This window comes from Haemaphysalis longicornis, unplaced genomic scaffold, assembly GCF_048455015.1.
Source record: "Haemaphysalis longicornis isolate Haplotype H1 unplaced genomic scaffold, Haemaphysalis longicornis Haplotype H1 scaffold_6, whole genome shotgun sequence".
NCBI classification, from domain to species: Eukaryota; Metazoa; Arthropoda; class Arachnida; order Ixodida; family Ixodidae; genus Haemaphysalis; species Haemaphysalis longicornis.
In genome coordinates this window covers 69661180-69683413 of record NW_027526407.1, presented here as the reverse complement: position 1 = coordinate 69683413, position 22234 = coordinate 69661180, and the positions used below count along the sequence as shown (strand labels likewise).

General features: G+C 49.7%; 1 protein-coding gene across 1 annotated transcript; it reads right to left on the bottom strand.

Annotated features, from left to right (window-relative positions):
* Positions 1 to 768: 768 nt before the first annotated feature.
* Positions 769 to 16879, bottom strand: LOC144142886 (aspartate dehydrogenase domain-containing protein-like). The gene is made up of 3 exons (XM_077674713.1): positions 16233 to 16879; positions 3380 to 3655; positions 769 to 858 (listed from the first exon to the last, which is right to left on the bottom strand). Exons 1-3 carry the CDS (start codon positions 16756 to 16758, stop codon positions 818 to 820), a joined length of 843 nt encoding a protein of 280 aa, XP_077530839.1. The 5' UTR covers positions 16759 to 16879; the 3' UTR covers positions 769 to 817.
* Positions 16880 to 22234: the final 5355 nt, after the last annotated feature.

The following is a 22234-nucleotide window of genomic DNA, read 5'->3' as shown; positions in this document are numbered from 1 at the left end:
ATCAACGAACGTACGACGGCTCGCGCAACTCTGGCGTTATCTCGCAAACGTCGCCGCTGCAGAGAACGGGCCTATTCGATTCAGCCTGCACCTCTTGAACCAGTTCACAGCGGTGTAAAGCGGTGTAGACCTGCGGTGTAGACCTGCAGTGTAGACCTGCACTTTTTTCGCCTGCTTCTGCACCTCCTCGGCAGGGAGTGCAGGAAAAGCCATGAACTCATCCTGCACCCGTCAGTACCACCGGTGAATCGAACGGCGCGGTTCAGGTGCCGCGAGCTGCACCACTGAAACGAACGGCAAAGTGCTGCACCGCATGAACGGGTTGACGAGTAGACCCAACGTCTCGCACGGACTCAGCACACCGCCCTCCCCCTCACACTTTCCCATCCGTACTTTCATCCTACGCTTTTCTGCTCGCTCTATCTCGTCTATCTTCATTGTCCCCATCGTTCGCTCGGCTACATCGAAGGATGACGGTGACACGAAACCACAGGAGCGGGCGCTTAAGAGCTGCTCTCTAGAACACAAAGGTATGCGATAGTTAGCCGCTTGTTGAAGCTTGCGCAGCGGACAACAGAGTGTGCTTTGTATGTGTGACACTGCATCTTCACGGGGCAACGCCCCAAATCCACCACAAGCGTACACTCTGCGACTTACATGGAGTTGACTTCCTCCAGTTGTCCGTTGACCTTATTTGGGTAAACTAATATGAACTAAATTGAACATGCTCTCCTCCTGCTGTCGCCCGCACAATTGCTCCAACGTGACTATAGGAAATGTAAAGCATCTCTTTATTGCGCAGACTGCATCTAGCTCTTCAGCAGAAGTGGACTCCTGGTCCGCGTCCCTTGGCGGCCTCTGCGAAGACAAAAAATGAAAAGGGAAAAAATGATGACAAATTCTTTTAGTAGGGAGGGTAGGACCAAACTTCGCTGTTGGGGGAATAGGGGGAATAGGCAGGGAGGTAGACGCCCGGTAAATCACGCTCGCCAGGCCGCTGGCAACGCCGAACTGGGCTGAGGTCATAAGGTGTTGAGGATGTTCACGGATGTCCCTATGCAATGCTTCTATATCTGAATCTTGAAAAACACTATGGTTCAGTCTATGAATATCAAAAGCGGAGCAGTGCAGAACAAGATGGTTCATGTTTGCTTCACACACGGTGTGACAGAAGGTACATGTGCAGGCCTAGGTCTAGGGGGGCAGCGGTGCCAATGCCCTTCTTCCGGTCAGCAAGTGTCTGCCATTTATGGATGATATGAGGTGTACTGGCCGTGTTGGCAAGTACTTTGTTGATAAATATTTGTTGAGATCGGCTGAGGGGTAAATCCTTAAAGGTGTGGGGAGGGGTGATGCTGTTTAATCTCTCGCGGTGAAGAAACCGGAGGTAGCGTAAAAGAGCGGGATTTGTATAAGCTCCGTCGTTGCAAACTGAAAGTTATAAAATGGCCCGTCTTCAGCACGCGATCTTAGGAAATTTGTGGACAGAGAGGAGTCTGTACAGCGCGTAGGAACGAAACAATTCCCAATTCCCATAGTTTCGGTTTCCCATATATCGCCCTCCCATGCGGTTAAGAACTCTTGTTCAATTCATTGTTCCGAATATTGCACATTTTCGACGCCTTTCTCCATCCGCAATAATGTGCAAGGGCACTTACAAAGGGTTCTCAGTGACTAATCGCTACTCCAAGGAATTGTTCCCTTTTCTTTTGAAAATAATCGTTTCTTCAAAGTTGGTTGATACGTAAACGGTGACCCCTTCTTCAGTTTGTCCTCTTCAAGAACTCAAAGTGTAAGTGCGCAAACTGGACAACGGTTATAGTGCCCCTCAGTGTACTTTAATTACGGGAATGAGCACAAACGGCACAACAGTTGTGAGGTTCTTCTGTGTGTTTTCATACGCTCAAGTGCAGAATACGAGGACTAAATGCGATATCCAGTTATTCGTATGCTCTTTTCCCCTCTTTTTATTTCCTCTTTTCCACAACAGGGCGTCTTGCCTTTTTCTCGTTAAAGCCTATTAATCAATCAGGCTCATCGCTGTTGACCATTAATGACTGCATCATTTGAAGTGGGGCTCGGCGGGCATTCACCTGTTGTTTCTACCATTTTTTGCGAACACTTGCAACAGATTTGCGCGTAATGCAGCAGGCTCTCATACAGATTGCGTGGGGTGTAAAAACGTGCTGAGTAAGTGTTCGCCGGTGGATGAGGTATACTGTGGTATACCTATTCGTTATATATGTATATATATATATAGGGAGCAGTTGAACTTTTGAAGATGGTAGAGAACACAAGAAAAGAAAACTTTGAACAAGGTAAAAGCACGATTGTTGCCAACGTTTCAGAAAAGAGACTTGGTTTCGCCCTGACGAAAGCAAGTCTCTTTGCTGAAACGTTGGCAACAATCGTGCTTTTACCTTGTTCAAAGTTTTCTTATATATATATATATATATATATATATATATATATATATATATATATATATATATATATATATATATATATATGTGTGTGTGTGTGTGTGTGTGTGTGTGTGTGTGTCACTACAGTTAAACCCGGATGTAACGAACGAACCTCTATGTAGCGAATTCCGGGATTTAAGGAAGTTTTTCAATTCACCATTGCCAGCCCCATTTAAACCCATGTGTTTAAATGTGTTCATCGTAAGCGTTCTGCAAACACGGGACGCTAGCTGTTCAAACTAATTTGGGAATATGGATCCATGTCTTTTGATCAGTGATATGTCGGCTTCAAGGCTCGAAAGCTATTGAAATGTAATTTATTGGGCGTTGTCTGACCAGTATGAAAGCATGTGCGAATACCAAACAAATTAGCCATCGAAATTTCTCTCTCCTGAACAACGATCCCACGATACTTATAAATCCCCGTTCCACGGACACGCACTATTCGTCTAACCGCACTCTCGGCGTATTCTCAAGCGGTCTTGCTCGAGCACAGTATAGGAATGACGGGTATGCTTCCCCCTTCCAGTCGCGATACCCACAAAGCTCCTCCCCCTCCCAACTCACAACAAGACACCAAGACCCTCTTCATCTCACCCCTTCGCTTAACCCGCTTCCCTCAACAGGCCCAGAGCCCGCCTTGCCAATACAGGCTCTTCTCCCTCCCTCCCTGCCTCCCTCCCTCTCCTCTCCTCTCCTTTCCTCTCCTCTCCTCTCTCTTTCTCTCTCTGCTCTCTCTCTCTCTCTCTCTCTCTCTCTCTCTCTCTCTCTCTCTCTCTCTCTCTCTCTCTCTCTCTCGTGTACACCGACAGCCTATGTGAATGTCGATGGCTTGCTGCGTACGAAAAACCTTTCCTGCAGCGCACATTTTTCCATAGTGCACTGCAGCCGCGCAGACGCGCCAACATCCTCACCGAGCATGCTTCCCAGGAAGGCCCCGTAGGTGGCGCTGGCCGTGACGGCCCCGCGGTCGGCCGGGTTCATGCGCAGCGTGCGGACCCGGAAGGCGCGTCCGTCCGGCTCACTGGGCCCCACCACGTCCAGCTCGAGGCTGTGGTAGTCGGCCAGCGCCGGGTCGGCCACCAGCCGGCCCCGGACGCCGTCGAAGCCCAGGGTGTGCGCCGCCAGAGCAGCGGCCGCCATGGTGTTCACGTTGTTGGGCGCCAGTGGGCACAGCGCCCGCACGGGACCTGTCGATGCACGAAGACGTATACAGTCGGCAAAATCTGTAACTATAGCGTTGCAAGCTTCGATTTTTAACACGACAGTGTTTTATTCCCCGATACACGAAGATTTCGCTGACGTCATATCCGTCATGGAAGTGACGCCAGTACAACGAAGCAAGCAGCCTGTAAAGAGTACACCCCTGCACGCAGGGTCTTCTTGCAGGGAAGCAACCTTTAGTAGTCATCATCATCATCATCATCACCAGCCTATCTACGCCCACTGCAGGGCAAAGGCCTCTCCCATTATTCTCCAATTGCCTCGGTCCTGTGCCAACTGTGACCAATTTATCCCCGCAAACTTCTTTATCTCATCTGCCCATCTAACGTTCTGCCGCCCCCTGCAACGCTTGCCTTCTCTAGGGATCCACTCTGTTACCCTTAATGACCAGCGGTTATCTTGCCTGCGCATTACATGTCCTGCCCACGTCCATTGCTTCTTCTTAATTTCTACTAATATGTCTTTAACACCAGTTTGCTCCCTGACCCACTCCGCTCTCTTCCTGTCCCTTAATGTTACACCTATCATTTTCCGCTCCATTGCCCGCTGAGTCGTTCTCAATTTAAGTTGAACCCTCTTAGTGAGCCTCCAAGTTTCTGCCCCGTAGGTGAGTACCGGTAAGATGCAGCTGTCATACACTTTCTTCTTCAGCGACAATGGTAGGCTGCTATTCATTATCTGAGAATGTCTGCCATATGCACCCCACCCCATTCTGATCCTTCTAATTATCTCTGCCTCATGGTTTGGATCTGGGGTCACAGCTTGGCCTAAGTAGATATATTCGCTTACCACTTCCACTGCCTCGCCACATATGTCAAACCGCTGTGCTGTCCCGAGGTTATTGATCATTACTTTAGTTTTCTGCATATTAATTTTCAGTCCCACGGTTCTACTCTGTTCGCCCAGTGCGGAAAGCATGCTTTGCAATTCGTCCCCCGAGTTACTTAGCAAGGCAACGTCATCAGCAAATCTGAGGTTACTGAGGTATTCTCCATTAACCCTTACTCCCACCTGTTCCCAATCCAACGTTCTGAATACTTCTTGTAAACATGCTGTGAATAGCATTGGAGAGATTGTGTCTCCTTGTCTGACACCCTTTCTTATAGGTATTTTACTGCTCTCCCTATGGAGGATGATCGTAGCTGTAGACCCATTGTAGATACCCTCTAGTATTCTTAATAATGCTCATCTACACCCTGGTTCCGTAATGCCTGAATGACTGCTAGGGTTTCGACCGAGTCAAATGCTTTCTCATAATCTATGAAGGCTATATATAGGGGTTCAGTATACTCAGCGCACTTCTCTATCACCTGATTGATCGTGTGAATATGGTCCATTGTTGAATAACCTTTACGGAACCCTGCTTGTTCTTTAGGTTGACTGAAATCTAAGGTTGCAGAAATTCGGTTAGCGATTACCTTCGTGAATACCTTGTAGACGACTGACAGTAAGCTGATCGGCCGGTAATTTTTCAAGTCCTTCATGTCGCCTTTCTTATGAATTAGGATGATGTTCGCGTTCTTCCAAGATTCCGGTACCATTGCGGTCATTAGGCATTGCGTATACAGGTTTGCCAGTTTTTCAAGGACAATTTCTCCGCCATCCTTCAAGAGGTCTGCTGTTATCTGATCCTCACCAGGTGCTTTGCCCCCTTTCATTTCTTTCAAAGCCTTCCTTACTTCTTCGGTCGTTACTGGTGGGATGTCTATCTCCTGTGAACTACTGTCTCGTTCGGCTTTATCCTGTATGTACTGGCTACTGTACAGATCCCTATAGAACTCCTCGGCCACTGTGACTATTTTATCCCTATTTGTGATGACATTGCCTTGCTTATCCTTAAGTGCATACATCTGATTTTTCCCCACGCCAAGACGTCAGGCTACCTCCGTTCTTTACAGCGTATTCGATCCTCTCCATATTATACTTCCGTATGTCAGCTGTCTTACTCTTATTGATTAGCTTGGAGAGCTCCGCTAGTTCTATTCTGTCAGCTCCGGTGGAGATTCTCATGGTTTGCCGTTTCCTGATTATATCTTTCGTCTCCTGTGAAAGTTTACCAGTATCCTGTCTAGCCATAGTGCCCCCGACTTCTACTGCACACTCCGTAATAATGCGTGTAAGGTTGTCGCTGGCTTCCTGCGTCGTAAACTCGGCTTCATCGTTAAGAGCGGAATATCGGTTCTGCAGCGCGATCCTGAATTCTTCTACTTTACGTCTTACTGTTAGCTCATTTATCGGCTTCTTTCGTACTAGCTTGTTGCGGTCCCTCCTCAAATCTAGCCTAATTCGGGATCTTACCATACGGTGGTCACTACACCTTACCCTTCCGAGCACTTCCACATCCTGCACGACGACAGGGTTATCGCATAATATGAAGTCTATTTCATTTTTGTGCTCCCAATTCGGGCTTCTCCAGGTCCACTTCCGACTCTCCCGTTTACAGAAGAAGGTATTCATTATGCGTAGGTTATTCCGTTCTGCAAACTCAACTAGTAGGTCCCCCCTGCTATTTCTACAGCCCAGACCATAGTTCCCAACTGCCTTGTCTCCAGCCTGATTCTTGCCTGTTTTAGCATTGAAGTCCCCCATAACTACGGTATACTGTGTTTTTACTTTAGCCATTGCCGATTCCACATCTTCATAGAAGCGTTCCACTACTTGGTCGTCGTGGCTGGATGTGGGCGCGTAGCCCTGCACCACCTTGAGCTTGTACCTCTTAGTTAGCCTAATTACAAGACCTGCTGCCCTTTCGTTAATGCTATAGTATTCGTCTATGTTGCCAGCTATGTTTTTATTGACTAGAAATCCCACTCCCAGTTCTCTTCTGTCCTCTAGACCACGGTAACATAGGACGTGTCCATTTTTCAGCACCGTAAAGGCTTCGCCTGCCCTCCTAACCTCGCTAAGCCCTATTACATCCCATTTAATGCCCTCTAATTCCTCGAACAACACCTCGAGACTTGCTTCGCTAGATAAGGTTCGCGCGTTAAACGTTGCCAGGGTCAGATTCCATTAGTAGTCAGATACCCTTAGTAGTAGAGAGTACGTAATACTTAGCGTTGTTCGTTTTCAGGTTTTATTTTTTAACACGAAAGTGTTTTATGTCGAGATACTCCAAGATTTGACTGACGTCATATTGTCACGAAGACAAGGACGATGCAGTTGTCTTGAATAAGAAACACGTTTATTGGAGCGAACTTGTGCTCCCCTAACAACTCAAAAGAATACAGAGGCGGCGAAGCAGCGGTCAACAAAGTGACTTGCACAGTGTCGTCGAATCGAATGCCCTGCCGTCCGCACTGCAGGCTTTTTATCTTTTGGCGCGCGTGGTTCTCGAAACGTCGATTCGCATCGAGAACATAGTAGATCCAAGAAGATTATTCTGGGCTGTTCACGTTAGATCGGAATGCTCTCCCTATCACAACAGATAACACATGCGGCACAGAAAGAAAGAATGGAACACGCGCTTCCCTTGGCGCAGAGATAACACAGACCGGCGCAGCCGGGCGGTAAAGGCAAAACACAAATAAACAAACGCAATGTATGGTTCGCGGCATTACCCCCCCTCTAAGAGTGCATCGACCCGATGCTAACATAAGCGACAGTCCGAACAAATGAAAATAAAAGTTCGTCATCGTCCGTAGAAAGGTTTTAAGCGAACCACGTGGACGACTTCAGGCCGCGTGCGTCGTCGTGATGTGCCGGAGTCGCCATCGGGGATCACTTCATAGGTAAGTTGGCCAACACGTCGTAGAATCTGGTAGGGTCCGAAATACCGTCGCAGGAGCTTCTCACTGAGTCCGCGTCGTCGGATGGGAGTCCAAACCCACACACGATCCCCTGGGTGGTACTCGGCGTCTCGGCGTCGGAGGTTGTAGCGGCCCGCATCCACCAGCTGCTGGTCCGTTATACGAACTCGAGCGAGCTGGCGGGCCTCCTCCGCACGTTGAAGATATCCGTGGACGTCGGCATTGAGGTCGTCGTCTTCTACGTGCGGAAGCATGGCGTCGAGCATCGTAGTCGGCCTTCTACCGTAGACAAGCTCGAACGGCGTCAGCTGCGTCGTCTCCTGGATAGCCGTGTTGTACGCAAACGTGACATACGGGAGCACTTCGTCCCAAGTCTTATGTTCAACGTCAACGTACATTGACAGCATATCTGCGATTGTCTTGTTCAGACGTTCTGTTAGTCCGTTCGTTTGGGGGTGGTACGCCGTCGTTCTTCGGTGATCCGTGTTGCTGTAGCGTAATACTCCTTGCATCAGCTCCGCAGTAAATGCCGTTCCGCGGTCTGTGATTAGGACTTCCGGGGCTCCATGTCGTAGCACAACTTGGCTTATAAAGAACTTCGCCACTTCTTGTGCAGTCCCCCTCGGAAGAGCGGCGGTCTCTGCGTAGCGCGTCATGTAGTCTGTCGCTACGACAATCCACTTGTTCTGTGATCGTGACGTAGGGAACGGGCCTAAAAGGTCCATTCCAATCTGTTGAAATGGTCTCGATGGGACGGCGATCGGTTGCAGAAGTCCGGCGGGTCTTGTCGGCGGCGTTTTTCGTCGCTGGCAGTCACGGCAGCTCCGGACGTAGTGGGTGACGTCAGAGGTAAGGCCGGGCCAGTAGTACCTCGCCTTGATTTTTCCAATAGTGCGGGCTGTGCCCAGATGTCCGGAAGACGGGTCGTCGTGGCACGCTTCCAAAATTTCGTCACGAAGGTCCGCGGGGATGACGAGAAGGTAATTCGCTCTTGTTCCGGGGCTGAAATTCTTCTTCACAAGGACGGAGTTTCTCAGGCTGAATGCTGGTAAGCTGCGTTTGAAGGTCCTAGGAACGGCAACGTTGCATCCCTCGAGGTACTCGATTATGACGCGTAAGTCGGGGTCGGCACGCTGCTGGGCGGCTAGGTCGCTCTCCGTCACGATCCCGAAGAACGCGCTGTCTTCATCAGAGTCTTGTGGTGGTGGGTCGACGGGGGCGCGGGACAGGCAGTCGGCGTCGGAGTGTTTCCTGCCGGATTTATAAACGACTGTAACGTCGAACTCCTGCAGGCGCAAGCTCCACCGCCCAAGACGGCCAGAGGGGTCCTTCAAATTGGCGAGCCAACACAGCGCATGGTGGTCTGTTACAACCTTGAATGGCCTTCCATACACGTATGGGCGAAATTTTGAAATCGCCCATATAATAGCCAGGCACTCTTTCTCAGAGGCAGAATAGTTTTTCTCCTCCTTCGACAGACCACGGCTGGCATAGGCGATTACCCTTTCGCAGCCGCTTTGCTTTTGGACAAGGACGGCACCCAAGCCTATATCACTGGCGTCCGTATGCATTTCCGTTTCGGCATTTTCGTCGAAATGAGCGAGCACGGGCGGGCTTTGCAGGCGTTTTTGCAGCTCGCGGAATGCTTTTTCTTGGTCGTTTTCCCAGCTGAAAGGGGTGCTATCTTTCGTCAAGCGCGTGAGTGGCTCTGCAATGCGTGCGAAGTTTGCGACGAAGCGCCGGTAGTATGCGCACAGCCCGAGAAATCTTCGCACGCCCTTCTTGTCCTTCGGCCTCGGGAAGTTCGCAATGGCTGAAGTTTTTGCCGGGTCAGGTAGGACTCCCGCGGCGTTGACGACGTGGCCCAAGAACTTGAGTTCCCCGTATGCGAAACGGCACTTTTCAGGCTTCAGCGTCAACCCCGACGTACGAATGGCCTCGAGTACAGACTCCAACCTTGCAAGGTGTTCGTCGAAAGTCCGGGCGAATACCACTACGTCGTCGAGGTATACGAGGCAGGTGTGCCACTTAAGGCCAGCTAGCACAGTGTCCATGACTCTTTGAAACGTCGCTGGTGCTGTGCATAGCCCAAACGGCATCACCTTGAACTCGTATAGGCCGTCTGGGGTTATAAATGCAGTCTTCTCTCGGTCTCTCTCGTCCACTTCAATTTGCCAGTAGCCGGTCTTCAGGTCCATCGATGAGAAGTACTTCGCGTGGCAGAGGTGGTCGAGGGCATCGTCGATTCGGGGGAGGGGGTACACGTCCTTTTTCGTGATTTTGTTCAGTCGCCGGTAGTCAACGCAAAACCTTAATGTGCCGTCTTTTTTCTTTACGAGTACGACGGGCGCAGCCCAGGGGCTTTTCGATGGCTGTATAATGTCATCGCTCAGCATGTCGTCGACTTGAGTCCGGATGGCTTCCCGTTCGTGTGAAGAGACGCGGTACGGTGACTGTCGGGTAGGTCGGGCTCCATCTTCGGTTATTATTCGGTGCTTCGCTAGAGGGGTCTGACGTAGTTTTGCGCTCGACGAAAAACATTCGCTATAGCGACGCAGCAAAGCCAATAATTTTTTCCGTTGTTCTTGCGGTAGCGCCGGATTCACGTCGAATGGCTGCGGGAGCTTGAAGGTTTCTACGGGTGTGCGTTCAAAGTCGGCGACTGCGATCACATCATTTGCTTCTTGCGTTTCTTCGAGGAACGCAATTGCAGCTCCCTTGTTTAAATGCTGGTACTCTTCGGTGAAATTAGTGACCAAAACGTGAGATTGGCGTTGCTTAAAGTGCGCAATGCCTCTTGCGACGGAGACACCGCGGTCGAGAAGCAACCTTCGATCACTCTCTACGATAGCGTCGATGTCAGAAGCAGCATCCTCACAGTAGACGGCGATCATCAAGCTTGCGCGGGGTGGCAGGGTGATGTGATCGTCGGCGATCCTGACAGCAGCACGGTGATCGGGGTTCGGCTGCGGCGTCGTGGAGTGATCGGAGGAAAATGTTATCGACTTGGTCTGCAGATCAATTATTGCGCCGTTGTCCGTCAAAAAGTCCCTTCCGAGAATCACGTCGCGGGAGCAGTTAGGCAGAACGACGAACGCCGCAGGGTACGTTGTGCCGTCTATGGTGACGCGCGATGTGCACGTTCCACTTGGCGTCACGAGGTGGCCTCCTGCTGTGCGTATGTGCGGACCGTCCCACCTGGTCATAACTTTCTTCAGTTTAGACGCAAATGGTCCGCTCATTACCGAATAGTCAGCTCCCGTGTCTACGAGGGCGACTACGTCAAAGCCGTCGATGGACACCTTGACGTCAGATGCAGTCTTCCTCGAGTTCCGGGTTCGTCGGGGCGTCGTATCTCTGCTTGTACGTGTTGATGGTCGGGCACTGTGCATCGTCGTTGTCGTCGTCTTCTCAACGGACGTCTCGGTCAGGTCGGGTACGCGTCGCGCCGTGTAGCTGTCGTCGTGTTCGGGAGTCTCGTCAGGGTTAGGTCGGGTCGTCGGGATGAGGGCATGTCGTGAATCACTGTCTTCAGCGCGTCCTTGCGTCGTTGGAGGGTTTCCGGTTTTTCGCCGTAGAGCAACTTCACCTCCAGAAGTTGCCGCCTTTAGTTTCCCCCGCGTGGGCTGGGAGACCTTCCACGTGCGAAGTCAGCACTGCTACGGCGGTCCGGCGACTTGTACGGGTAGGGCGACGGCGAACGGTTGAAACGGGCTGGTCCACGGCTGGTGTTCGACAGGTATTCTTCAATCTCAGATGGGTGCTGGCCGGGTCGGGGGCGTGGTGCGTCGACGGAGAAACCACGTAGTCCGAGTCTCTTGTATGGGCAGCGACGGTAGATGTGGTCGGCCTCTCCGCAGTGGTAGCACAGAGGACGGTTATCCGGTGTTCGCCATACGTCAGTCTTCCTCGGCGTCTGGGTTTGTGCTACCGGGGGTCGGGCGGGCGACAGTGGGCGGCGGTAGGGCGGGGCCTCTTGACGACGTGCCTCTTGACGACGTGTTGGAGCAGGGCGGGGTCGGTGAACAGCCGCGGAGTACGTCATAGCTTGGGGCTCGCAGTGTACTTCGGATGCCACAGAAGTTCCCAAAGCGTTTTGAACTTCTTCCCGGATCACGTCAGTTAGGCAAGCGACTTGGGGTTGCGGCGTCGTCGGGAAAAGTTTCCGCAGCTCCTCTCTTACTACTGCGCGGATGGTCTCGCGTAGGCTATCAGCCGGAATCCGCATGTTGTCGATGTAGTTCGCACTGGCCGCGCCAACAAAGTTCCGGTCATTCTGCTTAGCACGCATTTCGAGAGCCTTCTCAATCATGCTGGCTTCGGTCACGAATTCAGCGATGGTTTTGGGCGGGTTGCGGACAAGTCCAGCAAACAGCTCCTCCTTCACACCGCGCATCAAGAAGCGTAACTTCTTTTCTTCCGTCATTTCGGGGTCCGCGCGGCGAAATAGTTGCTTCATCTCCTCAACGAAGATCACGACCCCTTCGTTGGGGTGTTGTGTCCGAGTTTCAAGCAAAAGCGCAGCTCGCTCTTTTCTCACAACCGTAGTGAATGTCTTCAGGAACTCCCTTTTGAAGTGAGTCCAGTCGGTCAAAGAACTCTCATGGTTCTCGAACCAAGTTCGAGCAGCATCTTCTAAGTAAAAGAAGACATGCCGGAAAGTTTCTGCGTCGTCCCACCTGTTGAAGATGCGGACGCGCTCCAGCTTCTCCAACCATTCTTCGGGGTCTTCAGCGGGGGCTCCCCGGAACGATGGCGGTTCCCGGGGCTGCTGCAGGACGATTGGCGACGTTGTCTCTTGCACCATGGTGTTGGTTGCAGCGTTCCTTTTCTTGGGCCCTTCTGGCATCAAACCGAACTCGGGTGGTAAATCTTGCAGGCGGGGGCTAGCTCTTGTTGGACTGGCTTGGCGGCTTCTCGAGGTTGTAGTGGGCATGAAGGGTGCGTACCCAGCACCTCCACCAGATGTCACGAAGACAAGGACGATGCAGTTGTCTTGAATAAGAAACACGTTTATTGGAGCGAACTTGTGCTCCCCTAACAACTCAAAAGAATACAGAGGCGGCGAAGCAGCGGTCAACAAAGTGACTTGCACAGTGTCGTCGAATCGAATGCCCTGCCGTCCGCACTGCAGGCTTTTTATCTTTTGGCGCGCGTGGTTCTCGAAACGTCGATTCGCATCGAGAACATAGTAGATCCAAGAAGATTATTCTGGGCTGTTCACGTTAGATCGGAATGCTCTCCCTATCACAACAGATAACACATGCGGCACAGAAAGAAAGAATGGAACACGCGCTTCCCTTGGCGCAGAGATAACACAGACCGGCGCAGCCGGGCGGTAAAGGCAAAACACAAATAAACAAACGCAATGTATGGTTCGCGGCAATATCCGTCATAGAAATGACGCCAGTACAATTTTGCCGAAGCGACCCGCCAGCAGGACGTCGCTCGCCAAGCACACCCACAAGACAGCCGCCGACCCGCAAATCATGTTCAGCTGTAGATTTCGCTGCACATTTCACCTTTGTGTTTTACCGATTCCTATGACCGAGGAATCAACCACAGATTATTTCAGACTTATGACGCTCTGAGGAAGGAACAGCCTAGCAGACGATGGGCCTGTTGACAACTTCGCTTCCGACCTGTTTGTAATTCGACCTGTTTGAAACCTGGCTTCCGTCATACGCCGCTGACGCATGAAAAGTCGTCGCTCCCGAACGCTAGTTGAAGATTTGGCCGACTGTACACGTTAAGCGCATGTCCAGAATTTCCATTCGTGGCATTCCTTTCACGACCTGTTCTTGCACAGTTAACACTGGACGTAAAAAGATAGCCTGATGTTGAACATAAGTTTTAAAGGAGCCATGAAGACAAAATAAAAGTTTGGTTCATTAGAAAGACTGCTTTGTCTCGATAACAATGACGCCAATTTTATCACAAACTTCTAACAAATAATGGAGATAATAAAGAAAACCTGAAGCAGTGACGACTTTAAAGCCCTTTTCCGGCAACTTTCTATGACGTCAGAGAATCTTGTTTGTACGCTTGGGGTCCGCGGAACTAGCTTATCGCTAAGTACAATTTTGCCGCAGCGACCCGCCAGCAGGACGTCGCTCGCCAAGCACACCCACAAGACAGCCGCCGACCCGCTTGTGACTGGATGATTGTAGTGGGGCCTTTAATTCCGCTTGATCGCATCACTCGGGTGCCAACGTGCTGCTAGTTAACACGCGGAAAATTGTTTTTATTGCTGGCCTATATGACGTCACTCCTGCCCATAACACGTCACTGTGGCGCGAAATTCGAAAGTTATGCAATAATTTTTGCTTTTTTTTGTTGTCACATATAAGTCTTCTAGCATGCGACGGAGTCGTCTCGCTGAGGTAGCATTCAAGACGATAGCTTGCTGCGACATGCAGTACTTGTAAATCGATTATGTCATGTCCTCCAAAAGAGCACCCGATTTTGAAATTGCTGGGTATACTAGCTACTATAGGTGTGTCTTCCGTGAGTTGAAAAGTGAAAGGGAAGTTCCCTCCCTTCCCTCTACCCTGTGTTGGGACACCACAGCGCAAGAAAACTCAACCTGACCTAGACCACTCACTGAAGTATCCGTGAAGAACAGCCATGTGTAAATAATTTTCTGATGAGGCATTGTTTGCCCACAGGCCCGCCAACACTACCGTCCTTTTTCTCCACCGGCTCGTGCAGTTTTTGCGTGCAGCCTTGTATCCCTGAGAACGACGCAGTACTCTGAAGCGTACGCCGACACCGAACGTCTCATATATACACGGTCGCCACAAGCCGGATGTCAGGAATCAAGACGCGGCACTAAGCATCCCCATCGCACGAGGACGCGTGATGAAAGTCGGGCATTCCGCTTCGTAAGCTTCATGGTACCTTGGTATTTGGTGCAAAACTAACAATAGTGTCGGAAAGCTACCGGTTGTTGACTAGCCCCCAATGGTGCTACAGTAATACCGTTAGTTATGGGCAGTTCGACTACCGGCAGTGAAATACTTCGTTTTACATTTGTTCAGCCAACGCGGTCGTCGTTGCCTGCACTGGCGCTCGTTTTTCTGCGGCTTGTATGCTGAGCTCGCGGTTCGGCGAGCTCCTAGCGCCCACTCCAAACACAGCCCAAGTCTTTTTTTTTTTTTTAACTTCGAGTTTTTGCCGCGCGGCATATGAGAGGCGGTAAAAGATGGGAGGAGGTTGTGCAGGAGCTATTACAATTATGTTTAAATTTTTATGCCAGGTAAGCCAGGATTCAAAGGCTTTCGAGATGCGATGCCAACTGTATCAACATGTCAAAATCAAAGAAGAAATTTTTATCTGTGGTGTTTAGGTATACAAGTGAGGTTAATTGTTGTGAGAAGGTTTCTTTGGGTGGTTGAAGCAAGGGCAAGGTATTGTCCTCACGGCTCGCTGCAACCGGACCACAGTGCCGCACTCACCAGTGCTGGCGTTTTATTGTCCAAACCGGACCCTTCCCATTGAAGTTGTAGTATTAGCAACTTGACAAAAGCAGTTGAAGAGATACCCACGTAATACCAGAAAAGCCTCCTACGGTTACGGAGCGATAATATTTCTCGTAATACACAGCAGCTATATTCTCTCAGAAGTACATCTCTAATTAATTTTTATCCTTTAAAGTATAAGAATTTTCATTGAAATTTCAATGAAAATTTTTCAGTCATTTCCGCGATCATTGGGCTTACCGTGCCTTACGGAGTTTTAAAAACTTTCTAGGAGAACGAGTGACGTTCTTCGCAGCCTATCGAAATTACTGTTCAAGGAACTGATAACTTATTATTAAAGTAGTATATCAACAGTTTTAAGATTGTCGACAATCTATGATGCTATGTCGATGGGTGGCCATAGTCGACAATAAATTAGTAATGCAAACTATCGATAAACTATAAATAATATCGACAATTTTAAAAGCTATCGATATGTGCACAAACACCATCGACAGTTCATTGTTGGCCCACTATTGCTACTTTTACAATATTCGCTTATCGATAATTGAATAGGTATATTTTACAACAAATAACCATTTAGCCACCTTCGATTAATCTACACTGATAACATCGAGACGCACATTGTATTGCACGGTTGTACTGTCGGTAGTCGGCTGTCGAAAGTGCTGTTGACAGTTATTTAGTTGTCCTAGTTAAATTGCTAGTGGACTGTCGATAGAATCGATATATATGCATATATAGTTTTTCCTGCAGTCTAGTGTGAATAATTTTATTAGTATCGATATATTACAGATTGCGTCGATACTAGTAACGACGATTTTGCATCCGCAGGCGTTTGCCCAAAGATACGGTTCAATAAAACTTTGCGTCGAGGAACGCGCCAGTTCTGTGACGATACGACATATCCGCGCTCTAGTAAATGTAGCCCGCCACCCCGACCAAAGAAAATGGCTTCCAGACCTGCGTAAAGGCATTGCTTTAATCCGCAGTCAATTCACTGGCTTCCTTTGGCTTAAATTACTCGCTTAATTTAATTATTACAGGCTTTATTTAAACTTTGGTAACTTTCGGGCTCCTTCGTTGTGCTACACACGCGAAAGTCATCATTCTGCCGAATGTGCTAACAATTGCGTGAAAATGGTTCACCCACTCCCACGTTTGCTGGAAGTTGTACACTAAAGCAATCCGTAAAACTGAGCACGTCGTTGCCTGCCAAGGAGCGTTCTCTTATCCTACCCCGCGCCATAAAGCCGCTCATCTCCCTTCTATCTTGACGGCAAAAAAGACATTTCAATCACGCTTCGGCCTACCGTCGTACAGCGTCACGGCCTGTCCGCCTCCCCCTCCAACAGCGGCCTGGTCGCAGCGCGCTTTCATCTCCGGGTCGGCCAGCCTCAGCGCCGACGGGTGCTTCGTCATGGTGACCGTCAGCTCGGCCAGCTGTCCGCGGTCCGCCAGGGATCTGATGTCATGCAGCCCCCACAGCGCACCACAGGGGACATACAGGGCGTGGTGCACCGCCGCCGCCCGGAGCCTGGCCTCGGTCTCAGGTTCTGCAAGAGCCGTCGGTGAGCCGACCAGGAGGTCGGCGTGTCGGAGCAGGAGTTCTCCGTGGCTCCGTATCAGGGCCGGGTGGGCGACTTCGACGACCAGGTCCGGCCGGCGCGACGCCGCCTGCGACAGGTCGTCGAGAACGAGGTGCGGCGGTAGACCGTGCAAGACACGTCCCCTGCTCCAGACGAAGGCGAGTTCCAGGGTGTCCGGACGTCTCTGGACCTCGGCGGCGAGGAATTGGCCGAGTTGGCCGAAGCCGACGATGCCTACTCGCCGCCGCATGGTGGAGGACTTCCAGCCGCGAGTGCGTCCGGTGGTGGTTTGCCTTATCGGGCTGCACGCGTACGGCCGTCTCCACGTCGCGTCGTGACTGCGGCTAATCGCGCGTGCAATTGACTCTCCCCCTCTGGAGCTCGCGACGAGCCGACGGCTACACGTAGACCGTGTACACGGCAGAATCGACCACTCTGCCGGCAGGGAGACGCGTGCATTGGAGACGAGGCGGGAGGCGTGCAAGGCTATATGATCACGCCTGATCACGGAACGGGCGTTAATGGAAATGGCGGGAAGAAAAAAAGGCGGGAATTGAAGGTCTTCGTTTGGGACGCGCGACGATTTTGCACGTGGGTATACACCGTCTCGACGCCGCCACAAACCGGATATCGGAACGCGACACCTGTTTGTAGACAGCAAAATTTCTGACCGTCTGTTTCATCTGTAACTTGGGCTTCGATTCAACGGTTCGGTCTTCGAGGGCAGTAGAATTTCTTTGTAGTAGAATTTCGTTGTAGAATTTGTTATTGTACCGGTAGTGTAGAAATTCTACACTTATTTCGAATGGTACGGGAAAAACTATATGTGGGCTCGGATGCGGATTGTGTGTTTCGGAAGAGCAGAATGGCCGACAGATAAAAGCTGTTGGCTGTGCAGACCTTATCTCAATTGCCCCTGCACTATATATGACTAAATTGCATTTTCACTCAACGTTTCGGACATAGGCGGATAGTTTTCATTTTCCGGGAGGGGGCTCGGCCCCCCTTGACTTGCAGCACATGATAATGATGATGATAAAATGTACCCATTATCAATCACATATATGTATTTATAAATACATACATACACACATACACCCACACATACATACGTACATACACACATGCATACATACATACATACATACACACATACATACACACATGCATACACGCATACATACATACATACATACACGCATACATACACGCATACATACATACATACACATACATGCATACATACGCATACACATACATACATACATACACACATACACCCACACATACATACATACATACATACATACATACATACATACACACACATGCATACATGCATACATGCATACATACATACATACATACATACATGCATACACACATACACACACACACATACATACATACATACATACATACACACATACATACATACATACATACATACATACATACATACATACATACATACATACATACATACTCATACACACATACGTACATGCATACATACATACATACATGCTTCTAGTGCGCTTGTCCTCCTATGGTAAGGCTTGTCCTCCTATGGCTCAGTGGCTAAGGCGTTGCGCTGCTGAGCACGAGGTCGCGGGTTCGTTTCCCGGCCGCGGCGGCCGCTTTTCTGATGGGGGCGAAAAGCAAAAACGCCCGTGTGTACGAGATTTCGGCGCACGTTAAAGATCCCCAGGTGGTCAAAATTAATCCGGAGCCCTCCACTACGGCGCGCCTCATCGCCTGCGTTGCGTCGGCGCGTTAAACCCTACAATCAATCAATCAAGGATTCGAAGGAACAAATGGAAAGTATACGAAAGTAAGCTGTCCACGTCTGCGCCAATTCAATGATGCAGTAAGCTTGTAGCCCCAATAAAATTTTAAGTGGAAAAGTAGAGGCAACTCTAAGGAAATGTGGACTGGTAATGGCACTGGTAATGACACTTGGGGGAGTAGGGGGGGGGGGGGGGGGCAGGAATCAGCATTGCCGGTGGGGGGGGGGGTAAAGCCCCTTCCGGGAAACGCCAAGCTCCCCCCCCCCCCCCCCCCCGTCGTCTCCGCTTATGGTTGCCGATTTTTTGGGGCCATGTTAAGGAAATATGCTGTAATACGGCTTTCGCATCACAGCAAAGCAAGAATGGGAAAGAATTCTAAAGCTATGGGGTAATTGTGATACCCCATAAATTCGCGCCAAGAGGGCTTTTGTGATGTGACAGTTGACACGAGCGTTCGTTACACATCTCGTGTCTACTGTAAACATGCACCAAAAAGGAGCTATATGCGCGCATACACCTGAAAAGGTATGCTGCATACCATCGATACAATCTTTCTTTGCGGTGATACTTTGGAATAATCATTACCGGCTGCTTTTTTCTCTCGCCGATTGTCAGCCACGGACCGCACACTGCTACAGGTCAAAATGAAATGCTTCGTTTATTTCGTGTGCACTGTCTCGTGGGCGTATAAAAAAATCAAGCAAACTATTTCATTTGAACAGACACAGCTCCATAACAATTCCTCATTACCATACACTGCGAAACTATGTAGATCTACAGGAAGTGTATGTAGGTCATTTCTTTTTTTTTTTTTGAGAAATGGGGTCGATCGCAGAATGTTTGTGTCGGGCACATCATATCTGTGTGCGTCACGACACCTGTGAATGTGTCCGTCTGCTGTAATGGGCGGATTAATGTTCGGATAATCGTTGCGGTTCACGCGCTAGTAGGGAGGGAGTGACGCAATTATTTGCACTCACTAAACACCTCCAAAGAAAACTTGGTCAGCCCAACGATCCATGTAAAAAAGAAAGAGAGAAGTAACATTTAGGGACATGAAACGAACACCTTGGGTTAAACAGAACACTCGGATGTCAGACGCCCTAGCTCAAAGCAAAACAATGGAGTGGATTTTGGCTGGCATGCGATGCTGGAAACGCAGGGGGTCCCGAGCGGCTACCGAGAGACTGAACTGGAAGCAGGGGACCGATAACTCGATGGACGGATGACATGAAGAGAATTGGCCGTAAAGAGAGAATTCGGATAGCGCAGGATAGCATGCAGTCGTAAAAAGGTGACGTCATCCAGCCCTGCGAAAGTGGATGTCCAGCGCAGCTGTTGTAAGCCACTACACATGTTGATGGGGGAGGGTATGAAATGTTCCTCGTTGTCTCGGCGGGCTTGTTGCTTGCACTCGGCTTCTCTAACGGGAAATCTGCGTCCTGACGCATGCGCTCGGTGTCTTGGGCGACAACTGCTGGGTCTTGCCTAGCCCTCGAATGACGTCAAACCCCTCCCCTTTCGAGAGCCGCTGCAAACCTAATCTTTACCAGAAAACATGGAGCGGGGGTGGGAGGTTCCAATCGTTCACCGGCGCCTTATCCATCATGCTGCTTCTATGCTTGTTTTGTGTTTTTTTTCTTTACACGAATACTGAGCTTTATTGCACGCCTGATTAGCCCGACGCAAGCGCTCGGCGTCTTGGGCGAAAACTGCTGGTTCCTGCCTGGCTTTTTTGTTTACGACACGAAATTTTCCGACCAACGAGAGGCTAACGGCTTCGCTCTAAAAAAAAGAAAGAACTTAAATGGAACGGTAGCGCTTCCCTTTGACGGGTGAGCTGCATAGGGAGCCTTGATTTTTGCATGGGGCAGTAAGTTACCCTGTTGTAATCACCAGAGTGAATACTATACTACAAAACCCTAGGGCAATTCCTTCCCGGCAGGGACAAATGCTTTTCAATGCACTTTATACATACACTCTAAAGAGACGAGCGCAGTGCGTTCTTCCCAGTGAGTTTTCTTCCCGCCGCCCTTCTACTTTACTGCCAGCTCAGTAATCTGAGTCCCCCTAGCACAGTGCGCATTATCGCCGTTTTATCAGTTCGCGCGAGCGTTGTAAAACCGTCGGTCAAGAATGCCGACTCGGGCTTTCCTGCGGCTCTCAGTTGCTCAACAAATTGGTGACGAGAAACAGTTGGACGCTGTTTTTTTTTTTTCCAAAATTTTCGTAAGACTTCAAGGCATATCTAGTTAATTGTTAAAATTGATCGTGGGGTTTAACGCGCCGACGCTACACAGGCGATGTGGCGCGCCGTAGAGGAGGGCTCCGGATTAATTTTGACCACCGGGATCTTTACGTACTACGCCGAAAGCTCGCACACAGGGGCGTTTTCTATAGCTAATTGTTGTCTCATAAGCCTCCGTATTGTAGTCGGAAGGAACTTGTACCCATGCGATTCCTGGAATTAATTTGGTGTAAAAAGGAGTTAATTATTTCGACGCAGTCGTAGTGCACCAAGAAACGGAAGGCTATGTTTGTACTTCACGATGTCATTATCAGCCAGCACCTCAGGTGCGGTTGCACTCCTTTGTTTGAGCAATGCCGTATCTTAGGTCTCTGCCAGAACCAACGGGTACCCGAGATCCATGAGACATAAATCTGTATTACACCGTTCGGCGATGACTGTGTAGTGTTCCTGGTGTTTCGCTTCATGCCAAAAACATAGTGTCTTTGTGATTGACGCATGAGTATCTATATACCCCTTCTGTACTTTTAGATCTGGGTTTCTGTCTTATCTCCAGCTGGCCTGCTTCCTTTCTTCTTTTTTTCTTCTTGCTGCGTAGGGTTCGCCCGTCCGCTGATAAACAGCTGGCTCCCAGGACCAGTAAATCAGGTTGCAGAACCAGGTTGCTGGTCAGCGCACGTGCTTGTCCCCGTTATTCTGTGGTCCCATTTGATGCGGTGTTGCTTCAGCTTCAAAGTTATGTACCTGCCAGTCGAGTTTCAACTGGTCTGAGGACTGAACAATTTTATGACCGCTCAGTCTCGGAACCTCCTGCAGTGTCAACTGCAGTGTCCTGCACTGACGCCAACGTCCCAGCTTGTCAACTGCGAAAACCCGCGTATATTCAAAAAGGTGCTATCATATAGTAACCAGGACAGACGGAACTAACGATACATGAAAATTTAATTGTCGACCATGCTGTCGACCATGCATGAAACTCTATGCTTTCGACAGCTTTCGAATGCCGCGCGAGTTCCTACGAGCTCCAGGATAGCCGGTGTGTAGCGCTGCAGGCGGAAGCGCTTGAAGTGTGTCGTCTGCTGCTACGCATAACCAAACTTCGGCCCCAACGCACTAAAATAATTTGGCAAACAATAACAAAGATTTAATAAAAGAAATGCAGGTACTGACGGCGGAAGTGCAAGTACGCTCATGCAAAATGCGCGTTCACTTCATAAATTGACCCTGGGTCGACGGGTCGACCCACTGTTTCATTTCTGCATGCGCAATATTTAGACACAAAACAGGGTTTTGATAGGGCTGGAATGAGCGCATAATTAAAGTTAGATAAAATAAACAGGCGGAACAAGGTTACAAGTAATAATACCCGTCCTTTTACTTCTTTGGTAAACGGAGTGACGGCGTTTGCGAATCAAGCAGGCAACGCAAACACGAATTTAAGAATTGGATGTTAATACACGAGCAATATCTTGATAAACAGTTTTATTTTAAAAAATATGAAGGAAACTTTAAACTAGAAATTGTGTTGGATTTCCCGTTTTAAATGATGCGACTGCAGCGCCACTTGACGGAGTAACGGAGCGACGTTCCATCCAACCACCCGACGCCATCACCGATAACTACTGTTTTCGTTGCTCGGTCGGCACCATCTCGGCTTCCCAGCTGCACGTCGATCGAGTAAGCGTTCA

Coding starts and splice junctions, on each gene's coding strand:
- LOC144142886 (XM_077674713.1), bottom strand. CDS start 16,758: ATGCGGCGGCGAGTAGGCATCGTCGGCTTCGGCCAACTCGGCCAATTC. Junction 3,656..16,232: donor GGCCGTGACGCTGTACGACG/GTAGGCCGAAGC, acceptor GTGCATCGACAG/GTCCCGTGCGGGCGCTGTGC. Junction 859..3,379: donor CTTCCTGGGAAGCATGCTCG/GTGAGGATGTTG, acceptor TTGTCTTCGCAG/AGGCCGCCAAGGGACGCGGA.